We start from the raw sequence: 22,960 nt of genomic DNA, 5'->3' as shown, positions 1-22,960 counted from the left end.
AATAAATATGAAATTAAAGGATATGTTTTGCTGCACAAACAAAACTCAGGCAGGAAGAGTTATTTGAGAAACTCAGTAATTTCAAGTAATCGACTGACACAAACCCCTGTCTGAGAACCCCGGATCTTTACATTGCGGCATTGTTTAGATTCCCCTACTATATATGCACGTTCTCTCATAGAACATCCTGGGCGAGATTCCGCGATATTTGACGCGGTGCAGTGCAGCAGACAGAGTGCGGCATTGCGCAGTGACAAATAGAGAGAGCAGGAATGCGCCATGGTTACTAAGATATGGTACCTTCCTGCGCTACCTACGCTGGCGCACTCAGCCTAGTGCCAACGCGGGCACCCTGCGTCATGGTGCAACGGTGGCTGCGGTGCAGGCGGGATGGTTTCTGTGCAGGAAGTGACTCCTTCCTGCAAAAAAAACAACCCTTCAAGGTGTTTCGTCTTCTATGCGTGGTGCAGAATGTAGCACACATAGGAAGAGGAAACAAGCATTGGCATAGTCAATAGGTCTCGCCTTTGGGACCTTATAACTGTTTAGCCAGAGATATTGGTTTTGCCAATGTCTCTAAGATATGTTGTAGAGGATTGGGGTTACTATGCAGCATGTTCAAAAGTTATAATAATCAAGTGTTATAACTTATAAGCATTTTTGTTACTATATATATCTTTATATACAAAACCAAGAAGACATTAACGTAAAAAATGTATTCTAGTTCAGTGAATCTCCTCAAAACAAGCAGGTGACAGTCCGGTGCATCTTATAGGTCCATTGTTGGCTCGTACATACAGCCCTGTTCGTAAATAATGTGCGCCAGCAATTTGAGCCCTGTAGCTCCGTAGTGAAGCTCTGAGAGAAACAAGAAAAAGCACGGCACGTTGTGTAGAGCTTGTGGACATCTTGTAATGCAGGTTTACTCTGCCCTCAGGGGCAAGCTCGGGGTTGTACCCATATTCATTGAATAGAGGTTGTGGTGTAACACGCCTTGAATTACATTGGCCACGCCCCTTTGAGAGATCCCCCCAGATGTTTCATCCCACTTAAAGCCCTGCTTTGATCTGATGGTAAACGTGTGTGCTGGAACTTGATAGCAAAGCGATACAAAAGGGGATGATGGACGGAGAATTTGAGAAAATCAAACACTCACCCCCAGTCAACTGATCTGGGTTTAATCCATCAACATTCTTTAGCCCACTCAGCCACCCCATTTCAGACATGGCTATATGCAAATCAGTCTGACCCTGTGCCTCATGGGAACAGTCCAGCCTGAACTGCCAAGCCATGTCTTCCATGGACCGGAAACAAGCATCCTGGGACCGGTTTCGGATTCATAATCCTCATCAGCCAGGCTATCTTGAATCCAGTGGCCAAGTGAGCAAGGGACTCACGTCTGAGCATACCCTGCCACACTTAGGGCGAACAAAGCGATACAAAAGGGGATGATGGACGGAGCGTTTGAGCAAATCAAACACTCACCCCCAGTCAACTGATCTGGATTTAATCCATCACCATTCTTTAGCCCACTCAGCCACCCCATTTCAGACATGGCTATATGCAAATCAGTCTGACCTTGTGCCTCATGGGAACAGTCCAGCCCGAACTGCCAAGCCATGTCTTCCGAAACCGGTCCCAGGATGCTTGTTTCCGGTCCATGGAAGACATGGCTTGGCAGTTCGGGCTGGACTGTTCCCATGAGGCACAGGGTCAGACTGATTTGCATATAGCCATGTCTGAAATAGGGTGGCTGAGGGGGCTAAAGAATGGTGGTGGATTAAACCCAGATCAGTTGACTGGGGGTGAGTGTTTGATTTGCTCAAACGCTCCGTCCATCATCCCCTTTTGTTTCGCTTGGAACTTGATAGCAAGCACACTGGGAGTGTCACAGGCCCTATGTTGATACCATTGATGCAGAAATGTGTGTGCTAAGAGGAGGGCAAGAATGTAAATTAGCTGTGAATGATATGTCATTAAACACGTAGATGGAGGGGGATTTGAGGGTACACACCCAATCTTACAGGCAGACCCATCCATAATGACCACAACCATATGCCTAACCCAAAGTGTGCAGTTTTTTTGGGGTGGGGGGCGGAGGGAGGTAGTTTTATATAGCGGGAACTACACCTGGATGTATCGGAGTGCTTTACAGAAGCACCTGTTGCCTTACAGACAGACACATTCATTTTGTTAGACACAGGGAGATTAAGTGATTTGCCCAGAATCACAGGATGTTGTGCGTCCCTGCCGAGACTCAAACTAGGTTTCACAGCTTCGAAGTCGACGCTCTAGCCATTACGCCATATTGCCAAATTGTCCACATTCAATAGAAATTCTGATTGTGTGAATCAGACATTGAGAATGTATGTATGCAAATTTGACTATGTCTGCACACCTGGGTTGAAACTGGGTTTGCAAAAATAGCTAGCTAATCGGCTCTAAATTACGTGAGACAGCAATAAAAAAACACGGTATGCTTCAATTAGCGGCAGGATGATGTTAAACAGTATGAAAACATGAGCTTTACATCTAACACGGATGCAGTCTCGGAGAATGCAGTCTAAGGGGTGGCATTTTGTCAGCCCCTGGGATGGATAGTCGCTGGAGAGGGCGGTCTCAATGGAAGTAAGCTGGCAGTCTTCAGGGGTCATGGGTGGGGCAAATGGGCAATTTGACTCACAGGGGATTGCAGTAAAAGCAGACTCATGGGGGTTAATGGAACGTAAGGCAGGCTTGATGGAGGTAAGGAGAAAGCAAAGTCACTGGGAGGGGGGCAAATTCACAGGGTCGAGGCAGACTCAGGTTGGTGGGGGAGGCAGACTCACGGCTGGTGAGGGCGGAAGGCAGACTCACGGGGGTGGTGAGGAGGAAGGCAGACTCACAGGGTTTGATAGGGGAAGGCAGACTCATGGGGGTGGTGAGGGGGGAGGCATACCCTGGTTTGAGGGGGGCGGCAATCATGGTGGGTAGAAATCATTGGGGGGCATAGAATTGTATGCGAGGAGGGTAGGCAGGATCGTAAGGGGGTAAGGGAGGCATGTTTGTGCAGGGGGTGGAAGAGACGAGCTTGGGGAGACAGACACTGAAGAGAAGGCACTATTATTAGGAGGACAGCAGTCTTAGAGACATGGTCCTTCTGGGAGTAGGCACCATCGAGGTGGCACAGTTTTCGCGCGTAGTGAACAGCGACTGGGTGTGCACACTGGGCAGTCTTTGTCGAACCATGTTCACGACCAAACATGCTAGGACGTGGTCTGTGACGTCTGGAAGGTGTGGTAGGCCTCCCCGCCCCTCGTGAAACAAGCCAGTGAGTGGTGCACGCAAGGGCACGGCCGCCTTCAACACAGCGATGACAGGAAATTGACTCTGAATCAGTGACGCAGCCAGTCCACCATCTGCCGATTACTGAGGACACATGGGAAGTGGGAGGAGGTGTAAAGCACTCCAATAAATCAGCTTTAAAGTTAAAAAAACAAACGCTGCCGCAAAAGCCAAGATAAAGATCAGGAAGGAATGCAGCTTGCACAATGCGCGCCGCTGCTCGCTCCCAAGAACCCTAGGCCATGGTAGTGAAAGTTTTGAGGAAAGGCGGGACATGCACCCGTCTTTGGCCATTTGCGTGCTTTCATTATTGAAAGCCACATGCAAAGGCCAATGGGATGTGTGGGAGGAGGCAGACCCAAACGGAGAAGTCTCTTGGAAATCGGAAGTGATTCCAAGAGGCCCTCACCTAGAGCAGCGCATTCGTGCTGCGCTAGGCGAGACCTAAAAACAAGGCGAAATAAAGCTATTTCTCCTCATTGTGCCTCTTTCGGGAAGGCGTCCCATCTTGATACATTCACAGGTTTACTTGTCTTGGTAAATGTGGGAATCCTCCAGAATCCGTGGGTGGATGCATGGGAACACGCCACATGCTCCACCCATGGAACGCCTTCCCAGGGCAGAGTAACGTAACGCAGTGATTCCAGATTTACCAAGCAGTGTAGGACCGCGCAAGGTCTCTGGGCGTGGCTTGGTAAGTCTGACTCAAGAATTGTGTTGCCCCCGCATCACCTTGCTAGATGCTTGATGCGTTGCCCTTACGTCACATTACATGATGTGTTGCCCTTGCGTCACCTTGTGTGACACAAGAGCTACACAACACTGTTATAAATGTGTCCCTCAGTTCCTAGATTCTTCTTGATTATGAAGCCAGGGAGTTTTAGAATTTGTGCTGCAGGATATTATAGTGACACTGAATGACAGGCAAAGAAAATAACTAAAATTAGGTTATTTAGTGGGGGAGAAGGCTATCAAACACACATACACATCTCTCTCTCCTTCTCTCATACACACACATATCTCTCACTCATCTCTCTCTGTCTCACACATACATCTACTCCTCTCTCACTCACACACATACATATCTCTCCCTCATGCAAGCATATCTCCCTCGCTCTCCCACATACATCTATCCCTCTCTCTTAAACACACATACGTATCTATCCCTCTATCATACACATACATATCTTTCCCTCGCTTTCACACACATCTACCTCGCCGTCACACATACATTTATCCCTTCCTCTTAAACAAACACGCACATATAAGTCTCCCTCTGTCTCGCACTCCTATCTCCCACTCACACACACCTCCCTTTCTCACTCACACTCATCTCCCTCTTTCACACACATACATCTAGCCCTCTCTCTCACATATATATATAGATCCCTCTCTCTCCCACACACCTATCTCTCCCACTCTCTCACACATACACCTATTTCTTACTCACCTTCACGCAGACACATCTCTCTCCTACTCACACAAACACTGCATATGCTGTTACAATTAGAAATACAAATGTGTTGTGACCTGCGGGCAATGAAAACAACCTGAGGGTCTATCTCTCAACCAGACTCTCTGCACATGCAACAAAGCATTTCAAGGCATAAGACCTGTGCGCTCCCTAGAACAAGGCGACTACCCTATTCAGTGAGTGCACAAGTGACGCCTTCAGCAGGGGGCGCTGTTGAGGACCCTCTCTGTGGCCTAAGAACAGAAAGGGGCGAGACACCTACGATGAACCGAAATTCACTGTTTGCTACTTTAACAGCATCCCACTTTTATGTGTGAAGCAGAAAAGGCCTGTTGGACATTCACTAGATATTCACTGGGTTAGTCTCTCTTTAAGACCTTCATTCCCACCTGCCCCAGACATGCCCACCTGCCCCAGACATGCCCAACTGACCTTCTTCGCAGTTTTCTCCATGACGGTTTGGGTTCGAGCAGATGTGACAGGCCATTCCTTTGTAGTCCTCAAAGCACATACAGCTGCCGTTCCCGCGGATGCCATCGCTGCACTGCAAGAAGAGAAGAAGGAACACATTGGCACCTCTGGCTTACACTTACAGAGGTTAGAGGCAGCGCCATCTTGTGCTTTGCACAGAAATACTCCATGAATGAAAGTGTAGGGGTATGCGGCACTGGTGAGCCAATCAGACAGCTCTGATGCAGTGCAGAGGAGTAGAGAGCAAGCAAGTCAATCAGGCCTCTCACACAGTGTGCAAGGGGTGGGGCACAAGAGAGCCAATCAGAGAGCTCTGAGGGACCACAGGGGAGTAAAAAGCAGCCAAGCCAACCCTACCTCTCCCAGAGACCCCCAGGGAGGTGAGGAACAGCTGAGCCAATCAGACAGCTCTATGCAGAGGGGAGTAAAGAGCAGCCAAGCCAATCATACAACCCCCAGAGAGCACCAGGGGGTGGGGCACAGCTCAGACAATCAGAGAGCTCTGAGGGAACAAAGGGGAGTAAAGATCAGCCAAGCCAATCATACACCTCTCCAAGAGCCCCTGGGGGTGGGGCACAGCTCAGCCAATCCTACTAAGAGACACCACAGGAGGACGTGTAGCAGATGCACCAACATCACAGCTCTGAGGGGTTGCAGGGAAGTGAGTAAAAGCTCAAAGTCCTCCAGCTATGAGTAGCCTCAGGGCAGTGAGTCTCAGACTGCCCGCCTATGAGAGCCCTCAGGAGCGTGACCACAGCAGCTCAGCTCGTTCCATGCCACTTGACCCGGACTCTCATGCCAGTACACTCTACCCTGCTCAGCCCTGCTCTGCACCTTTACTTCCAGTTCCTGCTGTTTCACCACGGTGCATCTTCCTTCATCCACCGTGGAGTTCTACTTTTCTTGCGCACTGAACCCTCCTCCTCCGTGCTCTACGCCATGCTACCCCTTGCTTCAAGCTCAGCAACTCTGCCCTGCCAAGCCCTGCTTGCTGCAGATAGTTTGACTCTCTGCTGCACACTGTCCTGCTGACTCTGCTGCACTGCTCTGTCCTGTTGACTCTGTTACACACTGTCCTGCTGGCTCTGCTGCACTGCTCTGTCCTGCTGGCTCTGCTCAGCTGCTCTGCCCTGCTTGCTTGACTCTGCTGCACACTGACCTGCTTTATCCCTTTCTGCCCATCTATGCCTTCCTTCATCTTATGCTGGAACATCCTTATTGTGCTGATCTGTCCTGCTGGCTCAGCTGCTCTGTCCTGATTGTCCTGGTCAGTTTTGCTGGCTCTGCTAAGCTGCTCTGTCCCATGGCTCTGCTAAGCTGCTCTGCCCTCCTTCTCTGCTGAGCTGCTCTGCCCTCCTTCCTCTGCTGAGCTGCTCTGTCCTGTGTCTCTGCTGAGCTGCAACCGTTTCCTTGTCATGCTGTCCAGATGTGCCCTACTCTGATGAACTGCCCTGCTCTGCCCCACATCCACCAGCTCAGGTCCTACTTACAAGGCCTCGTCCAAAGCAGGGGTTGCTGAATCCAGCTGGGCACTGCCTGCAGTCAGGTCCAAAGAATCCCTTGCAGCAGCTGGGCTCCTGTGGAGGGAAGGAAAGAAGACAGGGTCAGACTGTGACTGATGCACCCTGTGACTTGTGGCAGCTGCCTGGTGGGGGTGGGGGAGGGCTCCTGTGGAGGGAAGGAAAGAAGACAGGGTCAGACTGTGACTGATGCACCCTGTGACTTGTGGCAGCTGCCTGGTGGGGGTGGGGGAGGGCTCCTGTGGAGGGAAGGAAAGAAGACAGGGTCAGACTGTGACTGATGCACCCTGTGACTCGTGGCAGCTGCCTGGTGGGGGTGGGGGAGGGCTCCTGTGGAGGGAAGGAAAGAAGACAGGGTCAGACTGTGACTGATGCACCCTGTGACTTGTGGCAGCTGCCTGGTGGGGGTGGGGGAGGGCTCCTGTGGAGGGAAGGAAAGAAGACAGGGTCAGACTGTGACTGATGCACCCTGTGACTTGTGGCAGCTGCCTGGTGTGTGTGGCGAGGGGGGGGTATGGGCCAAAACTGTGACTTGTGGCAGCTACCTGGGGGTAGGGACATGGGGCAAAACTGTGACTTGTGGCAGCTGCCTAGTGGGTGAAGGGGCATGGGGCAACACTGTGAATGGCCTGGAGGGCACTCTGGCACTGCCAAATGGGCAGATTAAAAGGAGCAATTTGTGTGCCAATGACTTACTGCCAAGGTGCACGCGCCAGTGACACAGGGGTCAGGGAAGAACACCTTTCCTACCCACAAGACTCCCGAACTTGTGATCAGAATTATATTAATAAACATAATAGTTACCTTTGTTGACGTGGTACGGGAGGGTGTAGGCACATGGTACAGACTTACGTACAATGGGGAAGCATCTCAGGGGGCAGCCGGGGGACTTTGTTACCCCAGTGAAAGGTAGACGTAGAGGGTGATACGACCTGTTCCAAGGGCTAAGGCAGTGTTAATGCTTTCCCTGTGGAAGGGTGCCCTTGTGGCTGGTGCCAGTCCACAAGTGGTGGGCCATGCCTCCAGCCCATTGCAACCCTTCCTTGATTCCCGGCCCTGCTGGCACCCTGCACTCTTATTGCAACCTCATCCCAACATGGCGGCGCTTTGGAAAGCTCAAGTGGGAGGTCTGGACTTCACCGTTCGATTGGCATAATCGTCACCTCTTCTCTACTTGTATAACTCTGCTGTCCTTTTGTGACTCACGCCAACAAAGCCCTCCACCACCAGGGACCCACCACAGCCTGAATTTCCACCTACCTCCCAGGAACCTTCGCTCTGCTCCCCCGCCCCCGCACAGGTACCCCGCATCCGCACCGGAGGACGCTCTTCTTGTGTTGGGCCATTAGGCCCACATGCGGTGAAGGGACGGACACGGACTGCATAGTTGGGTGAGATAATTGGCCTCGAGCCCGTGCACTCCGGCCCCTTTTATTAACAGGGTCACCTGACTGATGACGCCTGTGGTGGGTGGGTGTAAAATGTGTGACATCACGGGCAGACCACTAGAATGTAACCAGCCGGATACTACAGCTCCTTCTCCCACCTCGCCGCCAAGTCCTAGATCACCCTCCCCTCCACCTCTTTACTTCACCATCACTGACTCACTACAGGAAGGGACTCTAGACCTGGCCCTTCAACTAGCACCGCAGCACAGCACCTGGATACCCCCTTGGGTGATAAGCACCGCATCACAACACCTGGATACCCCCTCGGGTGATAAGCACCGCAGCACAGTGCCTGGATACCCCCTCAGGTGATAAGCACCGCAGCACAGCGCCTGGATACCCCCTCGGGTGATAGACACCGCAGCACAGCGCCTGGATACCCCCTCAGGTGATAAGCACCGCATCACAACACCTGGATACCCCCTCGGGTGATAAGCACCGCAGCACAGCGCCTGGATACCCCCTCGGGTGATAAGCACCGCAGCACAGCGTCTGGATACCCCCTCAGGTGATAAGCACCGCAGCACAGCGCCTGGATACCCCCTCGGGTGATAAGCACCGCAGCACAGCGCCTGGATACCCCCTCGGGTGATAAGCACGGCAGCACAGCACCTGGATACCCCTGGGGTGATAAGCACCGCAGCACAGCACCTGGAAACCCCCTCGGGTGATAAGCACCGCAGCACAGCGCCTGGAAACCCCCTCGGGTGATAAGCACCGCAGCACAGCACCTGGATACCCCCTCAGGTGATAAGCACCGCAGCACGGTGCCTGGATACCCCCTCGGGTGATAAGCACCGCAGCACAGCGCCTGGATACCCCCTCGGGTGATAGGCACCGCAGCACAGAGCCTGGATACCCCCTCGGGTGATAACCACCGCAGCACAGCGCCTGGATACCCCCTCGGGGGATAGGCACCGCAGCACAGAGCCTGGATACCCCCTCGGGGGATAGGCGCCGCAGCACAGCGCCTGGATACCCCCTCGGGGGATAGGCACCGCAGCACAGCGCCTGGATACCCCCTCGGGTGATAAGCACCGCAGCACAGCGCCTGGATACCCCCTCTGGGGATAGGCACCGCAGCACAGCACCTGGATACCCCCTCGGGGGATAGGCACCGCAGCGGTTTCTCCACTAGGGCTGGGGATCGTCGCCCCTACCCGCTGAGAGTCGTGCAGGAATAATAACATGTCAATGAAAAGATTTAATTGCCATTTTATTTTTCTGAGATGCGCACTCACCGCACTGCAGCCCCCCTTCCCCGAACCCAGCGACATGCGGGGCGTGTCCTCTGATGCCGATTGGCAGCAAAGGACAGGAGCAGAGGCAGGCTAGATGCTCCAAAGTGCGCATGACACTTTGGCTGGCGGTCTTGCACCGGCCAAAGTGACATGCGCACTTTGACGCTTTTCACCCAGCTGTATTAGACAGCTGGATGGAGACCAAGCACAACCATACAGATCCTGAAGGAGCGTCCAGCCAATCCTGGCGCTGCTCTCACAGCAGCCCCTTGATTGGATAAGGGAGTTGGCTGGTCCGTGCTGCAGGAAAGAAGAAGATCACAACCAGAGCGAGGAGTGTAGCCAGATAAGGGATTTATTTTTATTTTCCTCCTTCCCTCTATTTTAGTCCCCCACCTCACCAGTCCCCATACTAGGCAGCCGCCACTGGGTAAGCAGTGCTATATATGTTCGGATTGGTTAATTTATTATGATGGGGCACGGTCTGAGGTTTGCAAAACAGTCATTTTTGATTATTGATGAGGTTTTTAAATAATAACTTTGATCGGTGGCTAACGGGGGTTATTTTGAATGCTGCGTGATGGGGCCTCTGCTGAAAACTGGGCGACAACATAACATGTATTTGTAAAGCGCACGTTCCCCCGTAGGCATCTTGGCGCTGTATGACAGATTTATTATTACCCACTTCAATGGTACTTATTTTATCGAACTGAGATGGATGAAAGGCTGAGTGGCCCTGATAGGGTTTGAACCTGTGACCATGTGGTTGAACGCAGGCCCCTGCAGTGGACACATAATTCCACTGAGCCACCAGACCCGGAAGATGCAATGATCCATCACTCTCGCGGCTCATCCACTGCATTTAGAATGAGGGGAACTAGTTATTTTCACGTGGAAGAGGTTCAGCTGGCGCTGCCCTTGGAAACCGTTTGCGAGCCCCTGAACCACCAAAGGACGCCGCTTAGCCTCAGAAGACCCACTGTATGTAGGATGCTGCTTCTGATGCTGTTTTTAGGTCTTGTCTAGACTTATTGTCAGTTTACAATGGCCTTAGAGCCCGCCCCTTGCTTCCCATTGGTTGTTTTTATTGTCACTTGTTGTGATGTAACTTACCTTTTACTGTGATTGCAGCTTGTCCTTTTACAACGTTTATCTTATCTTCGCATGGAGTGTTCACGTTCCTGTGTTCTTTAGAATGTGAGCCTGACGGCACTCGATGGTTGTCAGCTGCTGCTTGATCGTCGAGGTGGTCGATTGCCAGGTTGTGCTCTGGAGTAAATCTTCTCTTCAAACTTACCAGGTGTCCTTGTGGTTTGTGTAGAACCCATCTCAACAATTTTGGCGATGATCTTGTGCCTTTATGTTGTTGGTGTTCGTGAGCACAACCTGGTAATCCTTGGATACACTTTCTCTCGTCTCCCTGCCGTTCCTGGACCGCACAATGGGCCCGATTCACAGAACTAACTTGCGACAAAATCCTAAACTTACTACTTTTGGTGTTCACAGAAGTTATGATTTTGTCTTAAGTTTGTCTTAAGACAGACTTAAGACAGACTTAAGTTAGGATTTTGTCTTAAGTTTGTCTTAAGTCTGTCTTAAGTTTGTCTTAAGACAAAATCCTAACTTCTGTGAATACCAAAAGTAGTAAGTTTGGGATTTTGTCTTAAGTTAGTTCTGTGAATCGGCCCTGCGTCTTCGCTGTGGGGGGAGTGTCCAATTGCTCAATTTTCTTCATTTATTTGAAGGTACTGTGTAAATTTCTATTAATTTTGGATTGAGCGCTGTCGTTGGGACCGCGCGCTGCCTCTCGAGCCCGACGTTCCAATCTCTGTCCCTCCACATCATCTGCCTTGTCACTGGAACGCACGGCGAAATCCATGTTCAATTTTCAGTGCGTGCCAAATGTACACCGTGCGCAACGTCATCCACGTCATGTACGTGCCGCCATTTTGGGAGTTCTTTGACACCGTACTCTCTGATGCTTTTCATCCTGAATCCGGCAGCAGCAGTATGGTAGTGTCCTGTTACAACGGCCCTTGTTAAATTATTTTTCCTGCATCGTTGGTGAGTCTACTTTGATCTAAATACCGGGCGCATCTTGTCTTCACTCCTCTGTCGTGAAGTCATAACTTCGGTGATCTGCACACATTGCTTCGCTTCATCTATTGACTGTTAGACTATTTTGCCCTTTTTTATTAAACAGACTGTGTCTCAAAAGCAGGGGGTGTTTGAGGTCGGGCAGTCAGTATCACATGGCAGATACCCAAAAATGTTTCACCTTAGACCAAGTGTGTAGGAAGTGTGGTCCGAAAGGGCATTATGCACGCATGTGCAAACAATTTGACAATTCTGGCACATACAAATCTGAAGTTAATGTTGTACAACAATGTTCTGATCTCAAACAACCTCTTAACGGAGTACTGGTATTAGAAGAGGCCACAGATTGCGTGCTTGGAGAAGTTAATCAAGACTTACGAAGACTGACGAGACCTTCTACTGAATTTAATGTGCGTGGACAAAGTGTTACTCTCATGGTGGATTCAGGCTCTATGTTCACTATTATTCCCGAGTCTCTTTTTCAAACACTTTGGAAGGTGTTACTTTATCTGACAAGGACATCAATCAAGTTGGTTATCAAGGACAGTCGATTGACATCTTAGGATATATGTATGGTACTCTTAGTTTTGGCGTCAGGAGCACCCAAGGGAAAGTTTGCGGTGCTAGGGATGCCCCACCAATTCTTGGCTGGATGCACCAGTACGATCTACATATTGTCATTAATCCGAGGTCCCCCAACCAAATTATGGTAGTTGAAGATGAAATCCAGATTGAGCATCTTTTACAAGATGCACATAAGGTGTTTGAGGATAGACTAGGATGTGTGAAGGGTTATCTTCAGGAGATAATACTAAAGCCTGATGCTTGTCCAGTACAACACAAGCTTAGAAATGTACCACTGTGAGTGAGGCAAGGTCTTGAAGATCTTCTGCAAGATTTGTTAAAGTATGGGGTCATTGAACCTGTTGAGGCATCCTCGTGGATTTCTCCAGTGGTTTTAACCCTCAAATCGGATGGTCGTTTGAGATTCTGCATTGACCTAGGATCGCTCAATCGTGACATTGTCACTGATGCCTTTCCTTGCCCAACATTAACGAGTTATTACAGTCTGTGGGTGGTGGTAAGTACTTCTCCAAGATAGATTTCAGGAGGGCTCGTCACCAAATCAAGTTACGCCCGAGTTCAAGTCACTCACTGCCTTCATCACTGCAGAGGGCACTTTCCAATTCACTCGTATGCCATTTGGGTTAGCGTCAGCTGCGAGTATTTTCCAGAGAATGATGTCCAACATGTTTGAGGGGTTGGTTGGGGTAGTCTATTTTCAGGATGACATTCTGGTTTCAGGGAAAACGGTTGAGGAACATAATGCTGTTCTAAGACAAGTATTGTGGAAGCTTGAACAGGCAGGTTTAACGGTTAATAAAGAGAAATGTGAGTTTTTAACTGAACAGGTTGAATATCTTGGCTACACCATTTCTAGTGGTGGAATAGTTCCCAAGCGGAATTTGTTGGATGCCATAAAAAATGCTCCATGTTCCAAGGACACAGTTCAACTCAGGTCTTTTCTAGGCCTCCTAGGATATTATTCTCAAGTTGAAAAGGGTTTTGCTGATATTTCTGAACCCTTGAGGAGGCTATTACGCAAAGGAACTAAATATGTGTGGGATAAGGAACAACAAGAATAATTTTTAAATAGCAAAAATTAAATTTGCAATACGGGCATCTTATCTCCTTTCAATTTTGCGTGCAAATCTTACCTCACTGTCGATGCCAGTTTCACAGGTATTGGTGTTGCGTTATCTCAAAACCAACATGGGGTGGAAAGAACAATAGCCTTTGCCCCCAGAACTCTCACGCAGGCAGAAAGGAACTATTCCGTAATTGAGCGGGAAGCTCTTGCTGCAGCGTGGGCGTTGCGTACTTTAGGGTATACTTGTGGAGCTTAAGATTTGTATTGAGGACAGATCTACCCCCAAATGTAAGGACCGCCTAGCGGGGACCCTCAACTAAACCCAGAGAAGGGAGTCTGATCTGGGCTCCCTGGCCTGCAAAGCAGTCATAAGAGCAGAGTCCGCTCTCAGTCGACTCAGTGGACCGCTTTAACCTACTATTTGCGTTTACTACCATTAAAGGTTTCCTGTACCCTGGCTCAACGGGGTGTGTAAATCGCCATATTACATGAATCCACAGATTATCCGCTGCGGAGAAGACATAGCTCATAGCGTGCTGCTGCTCCACTCTTTGCCTTCCCAATCCCTTCTGAATCCATGCACAACTCACAAAGGGGCATATCAGCAAGGCGGCGCTAGGAAATTATTGCCGCTTTTGCGTCCGGTTTTGGGCGAAAAGCAGCGATATTTTCATTGCCTTATCAGCAAAGACACGCTATCGCGTGTTTTGCTGATTTAGCGCCAGTTACAACAACGCCCAGCTTTGCGTCTCTAATGAGATGCAAAGTGGGCGTTCCTCCCCGAAATAACTGCAGAAATGTCGCTAACCGACATTTCTCCAATTATCAAGCTGCATGCAAACAGGCAGAGCGATAAGAAAAGTAGCGCTAACGCCAGTTATAGCTACTTTCCTTACGCCTGCTTGTAATCTGATTTAGCCATGTAATCCAATGCGAGGTGGATTACATGGCTAAGAACACCCTGCCCTATCAGCAAGGTATCGCCGAGCGCAGTGTGATTATCGCTAGATTTCCAGCGATAATCACACTGTTTTCCAGCTAACGCTTGGATTCCTATCACATTGGAAATATGCGTTGCTGATTGCACGCTATCTCCGCGAGGGGAACCAGCATTAGACGGCGATAATTATCCTAGCACTAAGTGCGCTTAGCGATAATTATCGCCCGGCCTTGCTGATATGCCCCATAGTTGGTGCCCCAGGTATGAAACTTTGGGGACGGGGAGCAGCGCAGACAGAGAACAAGGTAAAGATGGCTGAAACATATGGAATGAACACTCGGTGCTATCATGAACACCAGACCTTGTCTACTCCACGCGCTCACTGTCTGTGGCGTCACTAGAGACTCCCTTCTCTCCCACCTTCGGGAGTGTCCACCGTCCTTAGTTCTACATCTTCCAGCAGATGACGGGACGCAGGCTAAGCTGCTCATCCCACATTTGTGAACCATGATGAGTTCTTTGACGGTCCAACACCCCGAGGTACTCACAGTGATCGTCTGGTTGCAGTTGCGGGCACAGCCCAGTTGAATGGTCTTGTAGTCCGGTTCGAAGAGGCATCCCATCTGTACCGTGCCCTGCACATTGAAGAACAAGACAGCAATCGTCATGACAACCCGGAGCGACAACAGCACCAGACCCCCACCCGATGAACCCATGGGCGTCCTCCATGGCACGAGGATTCATCGACAGTACTTGAGAGCAAGACCCAGTCAAGGTTCAGGACTTCCATCATTAACATGCATGACGTACACTTACATACAATGGATTGGAAGGGGCCATTTGCTTCCTCGTTGTGCAATGATACCACTAATAATAGCAGGTACACAGTTATTTCAGCCAATGTCCATGACATTTTCTGAATAATCTATGTTTTGTTAAATATTGGACAACACATAGCACATGGTGTGCAAGTCACATACAATTTTTTTAATAAATACACAAAGAGGGGCCGATTCACAGAACTAACTTAAGACAAAATCCTAAACTTACTACTTTTGGTATTCACAGAAGTTAGGATTTTGTCTTAAGTTTGTCTTAAGTTTGTCTTAAAACAGACTTAAGACAAAATCCTAATTTAAGTCTGTCTTAAGTTTGTCTTAAGACAAACTTAAGACAAAATCCTAAACTTACAACTTTTGGTATTCACAGAAGTTAGGATTTTGTCTTAAATTTGTCTTAAGTTTGTCTGAAGACAGACTTAAGACAGACTTAAGACAACATCCTAACTTAAGTCTGTCTTAAGTTTGCCTTAAGACAAACTTAAAACAAAATCCTAACTTCGGTGAATACCAAAAGTAGTAAGTTTAGGATTTTGTCTTAAGTTAGTTCTATGAATCGGGCCCAAAGTCTAGTAGAGTTTCTATGAATTTCTACAACCAATGGGGTATGAACTTTTCTCAGCCATATTTTCAAAAATATTGTTGATTGAAGGGCGATGAAATTCCTTTAGCTACATTTAAAGGCCACAAATGGAACACCTGGTCTAAAAACCCTGAAAAAGGTTTAGACTTCCCAGACCCTTCGGGCTATTCACGCTGAGGACATCTTTCTCACTTGAGTTTTCACTGCTTATTGGATCTCAATGTTCCAACAGGGAATCTGCACCAATTCTTCTTACTAAGATGCTATTTTTTTCTTGGAATTGACATTCCATGAACCTGGGTAATTTAATTCTTTCAGAACCACAGCTTCTGAATTGCGTTATCAAATGTTATACTTATGTTTTTTTTTTCTTTAAGAAACACCAGCTTTAACTCACCCCATCGCTTTCACTTTTGGGATTCTCAGCTAGATTCATGAAAGACCCGTTTTGCGAGTCTATAATAGCGATTCATAAGGAATCGCTATTACAGACTCGCAAAACGGGATTCATGTAGGAATCGCAATATTTATTGCGATTCCCACTGATTACTTATTTGCGATTAGCTAATTGCTTATCGCAAATAAGGAATAACTCCCCATGCATTCCTACGGGCCTAAAGGCCCATAGGAATGAATGGGGAGTTATTCCTTATTTGCGATTAGCAGTTAGCTAATCGCAAATAAGATTGCGATTTCAAGGGTGCCAGGGTGTCCAAAGGACACCCTGTAGCACCCCTGAAATGTAAATTTACACAGGTGTTGCGCTCACACATGTCCAAAGGACATGTGTGTGTAACATGCAATTGAGAAAAATGCACTAAAGTGCTTTTTTCTATTTTTTCGCTATTTACCACGAAGTCAGACTTCGTGGTAAATAGCGACCAAAAATAGCGAATTCGCAATGTAGAAATGGTTAATGAATTGCATTTAAGGAATCTCAAACAGAGATTCCTTAAATGCATTTCCTCGCAAATGTGCGAATTCTTTATTAGCGAATTTTGCATTTGGGATGATGAATCCCAAATGCAAAAATTGCACTCGCAAAGGGCCGGATTCTCAGAATCTGGCCCTTTGCGAGCGCAATTGAGCTTGATGAATCTAGCTGTCTGTCTTTACACTTGCCTCTGTTTGGGGTAAGATGAGGGTCCCTCTGCAATCTGAGGACAACTTCACTGGTCTTGTCATGGTGACAAACCAGAAGGGCTGGTTCCAGCCTTTTTCCTATATTCAGGAATTGCACTTCAGGAGTACCATCCAAGCCTTGCCCTGCTCCACCTGCAAGGTGGCAATGAACAGCTCACCCACCTCAAGGACCCCTCCCTTCTTCCACATGGGTCCCTCTCGCTGCTGCACAACACCTGAAAGGACCAATCGTCACTCCCACCCAGGTGGACCAGTAGAACCGCCCCTCCCGCAATACGGCACTTTCAAAATATGAGCACCACCCGCAAAGCTATCACAATCAGCGCTCTGCGCGTCTTCACAGGAAATTCAACAATCCGGGTGGTGACAACACATCACAAGAAGCCATGACCTCACCTGAGTGGAAATCAAGCAATTCCAAAGGAGAGACCCCTAGACAGGACTTTTGAAGCTATGTCCACAGAAGACCACAACACCTGGACACAGCCCAGGCTCACCCTTCTCTCCTCCACCTCAAAAACAGCTGGAAACCTATCTCTGCGAGAAGCCTCTCGCCCATGACAGATAGGACCCCCCTCAGCTTCCTTGGTCTCCAGGTTGGTGCTCGAAGAGGACCACTTCCAACGGGACACATCCTTTACGTCGAAACATTTACAACGCGGTACCGTTACCATGCAGGTTTTACAACGCAAGTCGTTACAACGACTTGCGTTGGAGGGCACTGTAGGATAGGGAATAGTTTAATTTACTATCCAACACTTTCCCTACTATCCACGGGGACTGGAGTTGGAATAGTAAATTAAACTATTCCACTACCCAGCGCCCCTCAACGCAAGTGGTTGTAACGACTTGCGTTGTAAAACCTGCGTGGTAATGGTACGCGTTGTAAAAGCACGCGTTGTACCGTCATAAATCACTTCCAACGGATCTCCCCCAGACACCTTTTGTTTTGTACACAATCATATCCTGCATCTTTTGAAGCCTGACTGTGAACAGCCCCTCCACCCCCTCCTACTGTGGCAAAACACCAGCTTCCTCCCTCACAACTATACAACCAGCTCGTGTTTGTGCACCGGTCGCTCAACACCAGAGTGTAGGTGCAGGGAAACAACTGTGGTAATCAGAACTACACAATTTGCACAGAGAGGATTCACGCACAGCTGTCGATGAGTGGCACCACATCTTCGCAACTTAACAATATCAAGAAATTGTTTGTTTGTGCCATAGCACGAAAGCAAGATGATTCTGAAACATAAAAAAGGCAAACATCTGCCCTTGCTCTTCTACACGAATCCTTCTCAAGGTGACAGAGACCTTTATGGTGATTGAATATCCCTGTGTTTTTTGGACTGTTTACAAAGATGGGTAGATATAAATAAAATGAGACCCCTTCAAAAATAAAGCAGTGTCTTCTGCCCAGTGGCTGTCTGCATACACTGACTCCTTCAGAAGGGGGCGGTGCCGGCTGGTTTGATTGACTTTGTCATCACGCGCTACGGATGCCCGTCCACAGCTTCGAGTAGAGAAGCGTATGAGGTAATAAAAAACAACAGTGGAGGGCACACATTGAGTCACATTGGGGAAGAACCCGAGAAAAGGCTGAGTGCCTGCTCCACTCTTACTTAAAGTCCTTAAGGTGAACCACCCCAACCATCTGCCGCAGGGCGGATCTTTCCCACTAAGGTTTATCCTTTATCACCCGATGCACTGGTGAGTGACAATGACGCTCATCGCCATAGCGTGGGATTAAAAGGTAACAAAGACTCCTGAATCTTCTAACCAACTCCACCGAATTAAACCAATGACCATTACACAGCAAAGAGCGGACAACCATGCTTGGCTACCTCTGATGTCCACTACACGGAATCTCCACCGCGACCCAATGGGACGGTGTTGGGTTATAGTTTTATCTGGTTGAGAAATAGCTAAATAATGGAGAAAAGTATACAAAAACACTAACATTTCAATGTGATCACTTTCTTTAACATAAACCACAAAGGTGCTACGTACCTCATCAAAGCAAGCGGAAAGAAGAGAGGGAGGCTGTCGGTCGGAAAGGGAGCTGATTGGGAATCGGGTTGATCAGAAGCAATAGCCCTCACACACCCAGACGTGTGTCATGCTTTGAAGTTCGACAATACCCCTCACACACCCAGACGCGTGTCATGCTTTGGAGATCGGCAATAGCCCTCACACACCCAGATGTGTGTCATGCTTTGGAGACTGGCAATAGCCCTCACACACCCAGATGCGTGTCATGCTTTGGAGATTGGCAATAGCCCTCACACACCCAGACCCGTGTCATGCTTTGGAGATCGGCAATAGCCCTCAGACACTCAGACGCGTGTCATGCTTTGGAGATCTGCAATAGCCCTCACACACCCAGAAGTGTGTCATGCTTTGGAGATCGGCAATAGCCCTCACACACACAGATGTGTGTCATGCTTTGGAGACCGGCAATAGCCCTTACACACCCAGAAAGGTGTCATGCTTTGAAGATCAACAGCCCTCACACACTCAGACGCATGCCATGCTTAGGAGATCGGCAAAAGCCCTCACACACCCAGACGCGTGTCATGCTTTGGAGATCGGCAATAGCCCTCACACACCCAGACGCGTCATCCTTTGAAGATCAACAACAGACCTCACACACCCAGATGTGTCATGCTTTGAAGATCAACAACAGCCCTCACACACCCAGATGCGTGTCATGCTTTGGAAATCGGCACTAGCCCTCTCACACCCAGACCCATGTCATGCTTTGGAGATCGTCCATAGCCCTGGCACACCCAGACGCGTGTCATGTTTTGGAGATCGGCCATAGCCCTCGCACACCCAGACGAGTGCATTGCTTTGGAGATCGGCAATAGCCCTCACACACCCAGACGCGTGTCATGCTTTGGAGATCGGCTATAGCCCTCACACACCCAGACGCGTCATGCTTTGAAGATCAACAACAGCCCTCACACACCCAGATGTGTGTCATGCTTTGGAGATCGGCACTAGTCCTCACACACCCAGACGCGTGTCATGCTTTGAAGATCAACAACAGCCCTCACTCACCCAGACGCATCATGCTTTGAGGATCAACAACAGCCCTCACACACCCAGACACGTGTCATGCTTTGAAGATCAACAACTGCCCTCACACACCCAGATGCGTCATGCATTGAAGATCAACAACAGCCCTCACACACCCAGACGTGTGTCATGCTTTGAAGATCAGCAATAGCCCTCACATACCCAGACCGTCATGCTTTGAAGATCAACAACAGCCCTCACACACCCAGACGTGTGTCATGCTTTGGCGTTCTTTCCGACCAGTGATTCATTAAGTGTGCTGTTTCACTCGCATCTTGATACGACGGAGCTAATCTAAATGCCCTCGGAGTTATATAGTCTATTCATCATTCCTAAAGGATAAGAGTGTTTCCCATTGGTTTTCAGATCTACACACCACAGTGCCCCATCTCCACCACTTCACCCTGCAGAGCGGGGCCTCATCGCCTGAGTGAGTGCCAGGAGAGGCGAGGTTCGATCCCAAGATTGTTTGGAAAGAAAAGGAAGTGACACCGGTCATGCGCTGGCCAATGATGAGGCAGCAAGAAGAGTGAGAATGAAACCAACAAATGCTACCTGACTTCATGAGTAGAAGCCCAATTTAAATCAAGCAAGCCATGGAGGGTTCCCTGAGCACAAATGTACGTATCTGTTAATATTACAGATATTGTCCGTTCACAAATAATTGTCCATATCAGCACATCCAAAGTTCAAAAAAGTTCTCGTTTTTATTTCCTTAGTCCATAGGTGTTCACGAAGACTTGTAGACACAGAAGTACAGACTTGATATAGTAAACAACAGCCAAACGCCAACACGTGTTTCGTCAAGGGCAATTACCCAATGACTTCTTCAGGGCCTGAAACTTTCTCACTCTTGATATCATATGAAACAGGATCAAGACAAGAACCCTTATTTGTCTAGTTCTCCTTCAAGTAAAGCACAACTTCCCAGTAGTAACAGTCTTCCTTCATATAGTATTGCGATAAATATTTCCAGGCAATGTTAGCCTATATAAGCTATGGAACCATCATTATCATCCCAGATTTCCACCGAACGCGTGTCTCCTGTCCTGTTTCAATACGGCGTGTATATGTGCTATGCACTGGTAATACCTCACCATCTGTTGCTATAACTTGTTCCCAATTTAAATCAAGGCCTGTTTATCTATACGCCTCGGAATCGCGTTAAGAAGCTACCTGATATTACCAACAGGAGCCCCTCAAATAAGAATTCGATCTAACGACAATTATACCAAGATTGCTCCGCCATGATGCATAGATGAGGAACTATGCCCTCTCAACATAAGTGACGAGAGAATCCTATATTAAGGAGAATTGATGGGAAGTTGTAACTATGGACCTCCTCCTATTGTTTTCTCATTTTTTAAGGGGTTATTATTATCCCTTGGTTGCCCCCGTCTGTTCTTCCAGTCCTGATGAAGACTCGCAATCCCCAGGTCCAAATCACCGTTTGGGCATAAGACGAGTCGAAATGTCGACGCTACATTCATATAACCTTGGACCAACTATTTAAAAACTTTATATATAGTGCAAAACCCCTAGGACTTATATGTCTGGATGCAATAATGTTTTGATTACAGAAAGTTAAAAAGGTTTGGCCAGGTACTCAATACGGCAAATCCAAGGTCCGGTATTGATTGTTAAATAATGTGAATTTTTCTGATCACTATTGTGAATTTTCCTTTCTAATTATCTGTCTTACACTCCTGATCACGCTTTCCTTTGCACGCTCTTTTTGGGCAACCACTCTGTTTTTATCTATTCCGAAACGATATATTGTGTATAAAATGAACTGCCAAAATGAAAAACAAAAATTAAAAGTTTTTCTTTAACCGTAGTGTAGGTTTATCTTGTGGTACTAAGTAACTTGAGTACAATAGAGCAGATTGTTTGTGGTTGCTCTACATATATAAAAAACTGTGGGCATCATAATTGATTAAGTCAATAGTCATAATTAATAGGCTCAGGACCATTGTTTTTTCTATATTATGCTTTGGAGATCGGCACTAGCCCTCACACACCCAGACGCGTGTCATACTTTTGAGATCTGCAATAGCCCTCACAAACCCAGATGCGTGTCATACTTTTGAGATCTGCAATAGCCCTCACACACCCAGACGCGTGTCATGCTTTGGAGATCAGCAATAGCCCTCACACACCCAGACGTGTCATGCTTTCAAGATCAACAACAGACCTCACACACCCAGATGTGTCATGCTTTGAAGATCAACAACAGCCCTCACACACCCAGATGCGTGTCATGCTTTGGAAATCGGCACTAGCCCTCTCACACCCAGACCCATGTCATGCTTTGGAGATCGTGCATAGCCCTGGCACACCCAGACGCGTGTCATGTTTTGGAGATCGGCCATAGCCCTCGCACACCCAGACGAGTGCATTGCTTTGGAGATCGGCAATAGCCCTCACACACTCAGACGCATGCCATGCTTAGGAGATCGGCAAAAGCCCTCACACACCCAGACGCGTGTCATGCTTTGGAGATCGGCAATAGCCCTCACACACCCAGACGCGTCATCCTTTGAAGATCAACAACAGACCTCACACACCCAGATGTGTCATGCTTTGAAGATCAACAACAGCCCTCACACACCCAGATGCCTGTCATGCTTTGGAAATCGGCACTAGCCCTCTCACACCCAGACCCATGTCATGCTTTGGAGATCGTCCATAGCCCTGGCACACCCAGACGCGTGTCATGTTTTGGAGATCGGCCATAGCCCTCGCACACCCAGACGAGTGCATTGCTTTGGAGATCGGCAATAGCCCTCACACACCCAGACGCGTGTCATGCTTTGGAGATCGGCTATAGCCCTCACACACCCAGACGCGTCATGCTTTGAAGATCAACAACAGCCCTCACACACCCAGATGCGTGTCATGCTTTGGAGATCGGCACTAGTCCTCACACACCCAGACGCGTTTCATGCTTTGAAGATCAACAACAGCCCTCACTCACCCAGACGCATCATGCTTTGAGGATCAACAACAGCCCTCACACACCCAGACACGTGTCATGCTTTGAAGATCAACAACTGCCCTCACACACCCAGATGCGTCATGCATTGAAGATCAACAACAGCCCTCACACACCCAGACGTGTGTCATGCTTTGAAGATCAGCAATAGCC

General features: G+C 48.5%; 1 protein-coding gene across 1 annotated transcript in view; it reads right to left on the bottom strand.

The window, feature by feature from the left end:
* The window catches only part of STAB1 (stabilin 1), a 769,578-nt gene that overhangs the window by 379,446 nt on the left and 367,172 nt on the right, over positions 1-22,960 (bottom strand). The window contains exons 21-23 of the mRNA XM_078661896.1: positions 14,715-14,801; positions 6,760-6,846; positions 5,231-5,342 (exon numbers count right to left, since the gene is read on the bottom strand). Coding sequence (XP_078518022.1) covers positions 5,231-5,342; positions 6,760-6,846; positions 14,715-14,801 — 286 coding nt within the window. The remainder of the gene's footprint in view (positions 1-5,230; positions 5,343-6,759; positions 6,847-14,714; positions 14,802-22,960) is intronic.

The sequence above is a fragment of the Lissotriton helveticus genome, chromosome 9 (genome assembly GCF_964261635.1).
Source record: "Lissotriton helveticus chromosome 9, aLisHel1.1, whole genome shotgun sequence".
NCBI classification, from domain to species: Eukaryota; Metazoa; Chordata; class Amphibia; order Caudata; family Salamandridae; genus Lissotriton; species Lissotriton helveticus.
This window is presented reverse-complemented; position numbering and strand designations above follow the sequence as displayed.